The 9,087-nt window shown below is 47.3% G+C and overlaps 1 protein-coding gene across 2 annotated transcripts; it reads right to left on the bottom strand.

The window, feature by feature from the left end:
• Positions 1-4,521: 4,521 nt before the first annotated feature.
• On the bottom strand, positions 4,522-5,942 carry ARL11 (ADP ribosylation factor like GTPase 11). Of its 2 annotated transcripts, none has more exons than XM_031557846.1 (2): positions 5,556-5,942; positions 4,522-5,473 (listed from the first exon to the last, which is right to left on the bottom strand). In XM_031557846.1, the coding sequence occupies exon 2, from the start codon at positions 5,464-5,466 to the stop codon at positions 4,897-4,899; it is 570 nt and encodes a 189-aa protein (XP_031413706.1). In that variant the 5' UTR covers positions 5,467-5,473; positions 5,556-5,942; the 3' UTR covers positions 4,522-4,896. The 2 variants fall into 2 exon arrangements, with proteins under 2 accessions (XP_031413706.1, XP_010727106.1); XM_010728804.3 differs by having other exon boundaries at positions 4,522-5,476; positions 5,556-5,941.
• Between the last annotated feature and the right edge of the window lie 3,145 nt (positions 5,943-9,087).

The following is a 9,087-nucleotide window of genomic DNA, read 5'->3' as shown; positions in this document are numbered from 1 at the left end:
ATATATATATAATGGCCTATTTTGTTATTCTGATCTGACCTATAATGCCCTTTGGGTTTTGAGTGTTTCAAATGGGTCTTTTCTACAAAAGCAACCTGGTTGCCTTGTGTTCCTTCTGCTTTGTTGCATAAAAAATTGCTCCTCTTTGTAGCAAAATCACACTTCTATTCAAGCAGATGCAGGACAACAAATTATGGCAAGCCATTAGGAAGCACCTCTCAAGAAAAGAAGGGGAAAAAAAGCAGTGGAGAGCTTGGGCTGCAAGAGGCAGTACTTTGTCACCATGGCTACCACCCATCCCACTGTCCTGTGACCCAGGGACACAGGTGTGGAAAGTGAGCTGGCTGTACTGTTTCCTGTGGCAAATTGTGGTTTGTTTTGTGGGCTTTTGTCATGTGCTGAGATGAAGCATAATGGAGCTCATGTCTGCACCTTAACTATTTGTGTGCTGGTCACCCTTTGTGATCTGTATTTCTGTTTGTTTAATCGTACCTCATGGAGCCAGGTGGTCCCCCCATAGAAATTATGTGAATCCAAAGGAGAAGAGAGGGTGAGATGGAGATGTACTGCGAGCAGTCAAGCTCGGTTTTCAATGTTTGTGCAGGAAGATGCATTTCTTGCCCCCTGATCACATCCATCGCTGTGCCCTGTTCCTCAGCCTTTCAGACAGCTCTGCAGGATTCATTGTGGTGATCAGCACAGCTTCTGGAGGAAATCTTCCAGCTTTCCAGAACTGACTGCTGGAAAGCATCACTCCTGTCAGCTGGGTGAAGAGATTAGGACAGACTCCCATAGGAATCATAGCTTCTCCTGAACCTCACTGCCTTTTTAAACTTGGAGCAGAGAGGCCAGGTTGGATGTGGTGCTGGGCAAGCTGCTCTAGTGAAAGGTGTGTCTGCCCATGGCAGGGCTTTGGAACTGCGTGTATTTTAAGATTCCTTCCAATCCAGCCCAAAGGCAGCTGCAGAGCTGAACGGAATGGCTTTGGTCTCTATTTCCACTAGGAACAGTATCAGCAAAGGAATCTACATGGGATGTAAGAACATCTCCCATGAGTAGGAGGAGAGACACCAGAGAAATATACAGAATTTAGCTTCCATGCTGGCTAAGGACAAGGTCATGAAGTCTGCTGGCTGCACTGGGTGGAGCTTCCATCAGATCTAGGCACATCCCTGCCTTCTTGGCATCTCCCATTGCTCAATGGGTACCAGAGACTGCATTTTCTGCAGTAACATCCCTCCCTTCTGCAGCCACAGCACCCACACGTTACCCACCTGCTTCTGTTGTCCTTTAATCCCTCCACATGCATTCCTGCAGTGTGAAAACCTCAACATCTTCCAAGATTTTGTTTTTGCTTTTTTGCTGCCAGGTGGATTGCTTGCCTTGCCAGCTCCTGGGCACCCTGCTCTGGCTCTACCAGCAGGCAGAGGGCTCTACCAGCCTCGGCCTCAGCAGGCAGCTCATGGAGAGCAGTGACTGCTGTGGTACATCAGCACAGCTAGTCCTGGTCTGCTCTGGGATGGTGTCTGTCTTCCTGAGGAAATCTCCAGCTCGGTCCTTCCAAAGACTGGTCCCTCTGTTGCTAAATCTGGCCTGAGGGCTGCATGGGTTTGTCCTCTTGTTGGAGAAACCGATGGCTTTGTGACCCCATCACAATGATGGCTTGGTTACAAAAACTGAAATTAAGAATAATTCATCAACTCTGCAAACTACAGGGAAATTATTTCTTGTAATGCTTTGCAGACAAGAAGTTGATTGTGATTTAAATACCATAATCAAGTATCAGAAAGGTGAGGAAAGCCAATTAATTAACCCTTGTAAATGCCAAGGGGTATTCAATTGTAATTTATTATTTGTTGTGGCCTTAATTGCATGGCTGGTGTTTAATACCATGTGGCAATGGTGTTTTAAGCAGTGGTGGCAGATGAAGTTTAGCTCCTGTTTCTGTGAGCTACATGCAGTGAAGCTTTATAGGTGGTATTATTTAGGAGGAGGAAATGATTATACACCTTTTAGGTGTATTAAAGTCACAGTGATGACAATTCTCTGCATTTTCTGAGAGGAGTTTGCAAAAGCAACTATGACATAAAGCCTGGATGGAGCTCTGAGCACCTGATGGAGCTATCAGTGTCCCTGTTCGTTGCAGGGAAGTTGGACCAGATGGTCTTTAAAGATTCCTTCCAGCTCAAACAATTCTGTGATTCTATAATGTTTGAAGAAAAAAAAGTTATTCTTAGCATTTCTCATTCTCATTGGCCTTTCCACCCCAAGGTGTTCCTGTGCCTCTGCATTACAGCTCCTCTTTGAACCATCCCTGGGCAGTGGTTCCAGTGCTCCCCTTGACCCCACAAAGGCTCCTAGTCCTATCTGATCTTGGGACGCTCACCAAAGCCAGGGGGATGCAGGACTGGGACCCATCAGTGAAGGCCCTGCCTCTTACTAGCTGTTGTCAGCCCTATGAAAAGGTTCCTGGGTCATCAGCTGTATCCTTTCCAACACTACATCCTCCTGTATGCGTACGGAGATTCTTCTTTTTGGTGTCCCCAAAAGAGGTGGCCATCCTTGGACATACTTAGAACGGCTGCACAGTGCCTTCAGCAACCTGCTCTATCCTCAGAGCTGTGCTTTGAAAGATGTCCTCCCAAACTCAGCTGTCCCATGACTAGGCTTCTTCTGCCCGTAGGTATAACCTATGGCCTCCAATTCAAGTCAAAGAAAAGCAGATCATATTATCAACTGAATACTGATGATAAGGTCAGGGAAACAGGGCTGATACAGCTGTGGGGAGCAGTTGTAGGAAGTCAGCATCCAGGAAAGCTGTTGGGAAAAGCTCCCCTGCAGAATCTCCACAGTAAAGAAGTGACAGCCCCGACAGGTTCCTCCAACCCTCCACGCTGCTCTCTTTGCACCAGTGAGTTTTGACATGAAGTATTTAAGCGCTGTTGTGCAAGGATTTTATTAGGAGAAGGCTGGATAGATTTACCTGTTCTAACGTGCTCTGCAGCACAGGAGGAATGAACAAAGAAGAGAACCCTGTGTTGTTGTTTCAAACGTTATGAGCCAGCATCGTTCTGGCAGCCTCTGTCTCTACACACCAGGAGCCAGCTGTAAGAGCAGCAGCAGGACAGCGTTTCAATCTGTGCTGAGTTTAATACGCTGCTGATCCCACAGTGTCCAATGCCCTATGTTGTACACACGTGAGATGTGAGGCCACAGCATCAGCAAACTGGGTACGGAATATTTTGGGGCACAGCAGTGTAACACAGTGATTTGCACTGCACCCATAGGTCTGCTGCTCGAGGACACGATGTGTCCTTTCCATGTGCTGCCCTTGAGCTGCACAGACAGCCTAAGTTTGCTCATCAGGTGCTTGAGCACTATTTTATCAAATATAAATAATTCTTACGTCATGGTGCAGCTAAGAATTATGACATTTTTCACTTGGATTTTTTTATGGAGAACTTCTTACATGTGGTCTTGTCAGGTTCTGTTTGTTCATGACCATTTGAACTCTGCATTCCAGCTGCTGTCTCCTATGAAATGAGGCTAATGGCGGTATGAGAAACAGCTGGGTTGTTAACTCTTAGCACCATAAAATGCACTGTTAGGAACAGAAGAAAACTTATTATGCATTTTTCTTTGGTGATTATTCTAGGTTGAAGTTCTTCTGTGAAAGCACTTGATTTCTGCTGGCAAAAACGTTCTACCTTGTCTCTCTCCTTCCCTTTCGTTCATTTCGTAATATGAATGAACACTTTTGTTCATTTCGTAATAGAATTATAGAATCATAGAATCACAGAACATTCTGAGTTGGAAGGAACCCACAAGGATCACCGAGTCCAACCCTGGCTCCACAAAGCACCACCCAAAATTCAAACCCTACATCTGAGAGTGTTGTCCAGATGAACTCCTTCAACTCCAGCACTGCCCTAGGCAGGCTGTCCCATGCCCTCTGCTCTCTGGTGCAGATCCTGTCCCTAACCCCCAGTTGCCTCTCTCCTACCATCTCTGTAGCCCTCCTTCAGGCGCTTTCTAATAGTTTTATGTCCTTTTTGTACAGTGGTGCCCAAAACTGCATCCAGTGCTCGAGGTGAGGCTGCTTCACTGCAGCGTAGGGCAGACAATCCCTTCCCTCAGTCACCTGGCAATGCTGTGTTTGATGCACCCCAGGATACGGTTGGCCTTCCTGTCTGCCTGCGCGCACCACTGACTCAACCCTGACTAAGAGAATTCTGGGTGCAGGGAGCCCTCAGGCATAAACCTTATGGCTCCTTGCCCCCGTGGCCTCAGTGAGAGCAGATGGAGCCCTCACTGCAGCAAGGGCCCCTGCCCCATCCTGAGCTGCACTTGATGGGCATTTTGGGTGCCCAGGACGTGGTGAGCATGGGGAGCCCTTTGGCTCTCAGTCTGCCCGCACCATGGTTTCACCTGATTTTAAGATATCCCAGAGATAGGGCTTCACCTTGACCACCCCGAGGCTACTTGTGTCTTGCCATGCAGGCATTTCCAAACACTCAGAAGTCCAAATTTAATTTCTTTATATTTAAATATAATCCAAGGGAAAACAGGTGCAATTTTCCTGAAAGCAGCATTCACTAAAAATAACAGAAGGAAAGAATGAACCAAGACAAGAATCACAGAATGTCTTTGGTTGGAAAGGTCCTTAAAGTCCTCTAGTTCCAACCCCCAGGGAGCAAGGAATTAATACACACAGATTGTCCATCAGCACTAATCCTGACTGACTTCCATGGCTTGAAGATCATACCCATAGGTGACATCTTACAGCCGAACAGATGCTGCAAGTCCTGCTCCACCAGGGTAGTAGTGTGGAGCTGGGAGGAAAACAAAACCCTTCTGTCCCTTGTAGACACATCTGGCAAAGCAGAATCCCGTGGTTCAGCTGAGGGGCTGCTCTGGGGCCAGAGATCCCTGCCTCACGCACCGGAGCAATTCCCCCAGAACCCCCAGGATGTCTTGCAAGCCCTGCCCAGTGTGGGCACTGCATCCCCGCAGCATCCATGGGTGTTCTGCCAGCCGTCCCTTGCACAGTTGCTGCCCCAGCTCGGCGGGAGCCATGGCCCCTGGCAGCTCCTGCTTGTTGGCCAGGAGGAGGACGGGGACCTCAGCGAGACCAGGGTGGCCCAGGGTCTCCTCCAGCACCGCCAACGCTTCAGGCAGCCGAGCCGTGTCTGCGCTGTCTAGCACAAAGACCAGGATGTTGGTGTCCTCCAGGTAGTGGTGCCAGCTGGCACGGAGGCTGGGCTGTCCCCCAACGTCCCAGAGGTTGAAGCACATGCCACAGGGCGTCCGCATGGCCTCCACGTTGAAGCCCACGGTTGGGCACGTCTCCATGGCCTGGCCGCCCTTCAGCTGGTACAGGATGGTGGATTTCCCAGCGAGGTCGAGGCCCAGCATGACCACACGCGCGTCTCTTTTGCGCCAGCCTTTGGAGAACAGCTTCCCCATCGAGACACTGCTGCAGGAAGTGCAAAAAATATAGCTAAAATAAAACGTATTTCTTGGATATCAGTTAATAGCAGAGCACTCTGTCCTACCTCCCTTAGGTTTGCTGAAGGAGGAAACAGGCAGCCGGCTCTGGCTTCTCTGCACAGCTAGACCAAGGCAGAGCTGTTATTTCAGAGGCATGGAGCGGAGCCAAAGAGCACAGCCCAGAACTACGGCTTCTGCACTCCCGCCCCGCTGCCTCCTGCCTCCATCCCGCCCACAGCTCTCTGCGAGCTCCGCCAGCATCCCGCAGGAAGAGCCGGGCAGGAGGCACAGCACGCTTCCTCCCAGCGGGGCAGGAATACATCAGCTTTTGTTCATTGGCTTCTCGAGGGGAAATCCACCCCCAGCCGGACAGGAGGAAACCCGGGCTGCTCTGGGAATGTGCTGAATCACAGCTCAGGGGTGTGGATTTCAACACGAGCCACGAGACAACCGACAGTTTGCAGTCTTATGACCGCACAACACAAATCTCAGTTCAGCGCTGGTTTTCACGACCTGCTGCACGGTGGTGATGGATTTAAAGAGATGCATGCAGACAGAAGTTTTAGTGTTTGGTGGAAATATGAGCAGCACGAAAATCTATAAAACTTATTGCATCAAGATGCTCACTACATTTTGACTTCCGTAAGTAAGGCAGTCAGCTCCCTGTCACTGGGGGTAGGGAAGGAAATCTCTGTTAAACATAGAAAAAAGTTTACCAAGATGGCACCACTCAAACTTACGCACCAGAGGCAGAAACGGGCTGCTGAAACAGCAGAGCTTCTTGTGCAAGAGCAGCAGGTGGCAGCCAGCAGAGCCTGGCAAAGTGGATGGTACCCCCATCCGGTGGGTTTCTTGCCCTACAGCTGCTTGAAGGCACGCTGTGCTGAAGCAGCCATAAATCTGCAGAACAGAGCAACGCTCCCCAGATGCCCTCCTCTGGGCACGAAGAAGGAAATGTGATTTATGTGCTCTTCCCCATGCATCAGCAGGAGATGTAATTTCCTGGGTGCTGCTGTGCCTGACAGCTCCATGTCACATGCCATCACTGCTGGGACAAGCCCAGCACTGCAGCATAGGGAGGTCTGGACCTACAGGCAACTTTGGCATGTGTTGCTATGAGAAAAGGCTGAAGCACGTCCCATACAGCCGGGGCTGGGAGGTACTGGGACCACCAGAATATGGAAATAGAAAAAGAGAACTACGATAATGAATGCAGTGATCTGAATCCTGCAGCCCAAGGGCTGCCCAGTGGCCCGAGTCCTTTTCCTTAAAGGAGTTAAATTGGTGCCTGGCTCCTTAACCTATTTCTCCTCCAATCTGAGGAAACCTTCCTCCCATATTGCCTTGGGCTGTAAGATCAGTACAGTGGGTATTTTGTGACGTGCCAGTGTGTGCCATGAAGTGCCCCTTGAATCTGTTGTATTTCTCTGCCTTTGCTGCTGCTCTCCTTCTCTGAGGCTGGACGAGTGGTACGGATGATCTGTTTCATTCTCACACCCCTGCTAATGAACACAAGTCTGTTTATTTTCTTTCTCCCTTGTTCTAATCATGGAGGTGCAGAAGATGCCTGCAGAGTCTGATCCACAGCTGTGCTATAAAGGCATAATATTCCAATAAATAATACATGGGTGCAATTGCAATTCTATGTAAGAAAGAAAAGAAAGTAAAAGCAGATGAGACAAGCTCTGAGTGAATCTATTGCTGGAGCAGGAAGACTGTACACTAAATAATTCAGAAACTGTATTCAGAGGTGAGGGCAACCCTTACTCCAGCTATATCTTTTGTGGGCAGAACAAATGCTCTTGCCTTCTTCTTCATGTCTCTGAAGCAAGGATGATGGTAGTTAATTCTGCTTACAATTAATAGATTCATAGAATAATTAAGGTTGGAAAAGACCACTGAGATCATCTGGTCCAACTGTCAGCCCACCTCCACTATGCCCACCATCCATGTCCCTCAGTGCCACATCCACACAGTTCTTGAACACCTTCAAGGATTGTGACTCCACAAGTTAAAATATAACTCTGACTGTCTTGAAAAGCCTGAATCTCAATTCTTCCATTATTTTTAGTGTGTCTAGGTGAAAAGGGAGAAAAATGAGCAAAAAATGTTATCTGAGCCAAAAAAGGCTTTTGCTCAATCCTTTCATGTACCTTAGTATTTGCTCCTCCATCTGTTGAGCATCAAAGTTTTGAAGCTAAGATAGCTTTTTTTATATACTGTTCCTTCAGTTTCTGTTAAAAGGAAGCCCTACAGAGAGTATCCACGCTGCCAACCTATTTGTACTATACATAGGTAGCTTCTTATCTGAAACTGTTAATTCTATGGGAAGTAAAAATCACAGCTGGAGGTACCTTGGTGAGGCTCTTCTCTGTAGATCTGTCAGGATGAAACTCTGCTTTGAAATACCTAAATCCGGGTTTCTTTTGTACCTTTCTGTATGATACGATGGATGAAAGCGAAGAAAACCTGTGAAAATTGATTTTAACTGCATTTTCTCGTGCTCACCACAGAGTGTCACTGTTGCCACACTTTTCTCAGCGAAGAAGCCGTCTCCAGAGGCATCAAACAGCTGCGGCCAAACCACCGGTGCTGGAGCTCCATGCTTTGGTGAGAGGAGGGCTTCCTTTGGCATCCTTCTGTGACTGGAGCACTTTGAAATAGGTTTTCCTGAACAGCTTTCTATATATTTTGTGGACATGTTTATAGAACGACTTGGGTTCAAAGAGACCTCAAAGAATATCTAGTTCCAACCCCATTTCACATTTGTGGGAAGCTGACAGCGAGGACTGCAGAGCAACATGAAATAAGGTGGCAGTTATATGTGATATTCAGCTTCAGATCATTTCATCTGGTATCATATGCTAGGACTCTGCAGCTAACTAACTGATGGAAAAGGTTATGCTGAACAAAGAGGACAGAAACATGGAAGAATTTTCTTTTAGTATCCTTTAACAGTTCATTGAGAGTCGCCATCATGACTCTGTGCTGTAGTTGCTTACAGAGCTGCAGATACAGACAGATCTTTTTTATCTAAGGCAGACAAAGGGCAATGCATTCTATCTATTCTTTTAATGTGCTCTTAGGAATGAATCTGATGACTCAGGTTACAGTAGGGCTCGCGAAGCAACTCAGTGCTGTGCTATTGTTCCTTTTGAATTTCAGATGCTCTGAGTTTAATCACTGGAGAAAAGCATTTCATCTGCTTTGGTTATCAAAAGAGATGCAAGTCGAGACGATCAGTGTGAGAGAGATAGCAGCATCTGAGCTATCTCATCCAAGTCAGCAATGAGTTACAGACATTGGCAGTACACTGTGTTATGCAATAATTGTTTCTATTCTTAAAACAAATAAAAAACTCTCTGAATATCACTGTTTGCCCCGGTTGATCTGTTTAGTGCTTTTCTAAAGTTTCCAGTCTGTCATAACTTTTCCAAGACGGATATAAGGTTTCATATCCCCTTTCCTTCTGGAAAAAAACACAATGAGAGACGAGTGGTTTTGTTATTGTTTGCTTTTATGAGAAGGCAAACAAGGGAACAGAAAAAGAACAGAACTAAGTAGCACTCACTAGATTATTAAGTGAATTCTGCTTCA

The sequence above is a fragment of the Meleagris gallopavo genome, chromosome 1 (assembly GCF_000146605.3).
Source record: "Meleagris gallopavo isolate NT-WF06-2002-E0010 breed Aviagen turkey brand Nicholas breeding stock chromosome 1, Turkey_5.1, whole genome shotgun sequence".
NCBI lineage: Eukaryota > Metazoa > Chordata > Aves > Galliformes > Phasianidae > Meleagris > Meleagris gallopavo.
This window is presented reverse-complemented; position numbering and strand designations above follow the sequence as displayed.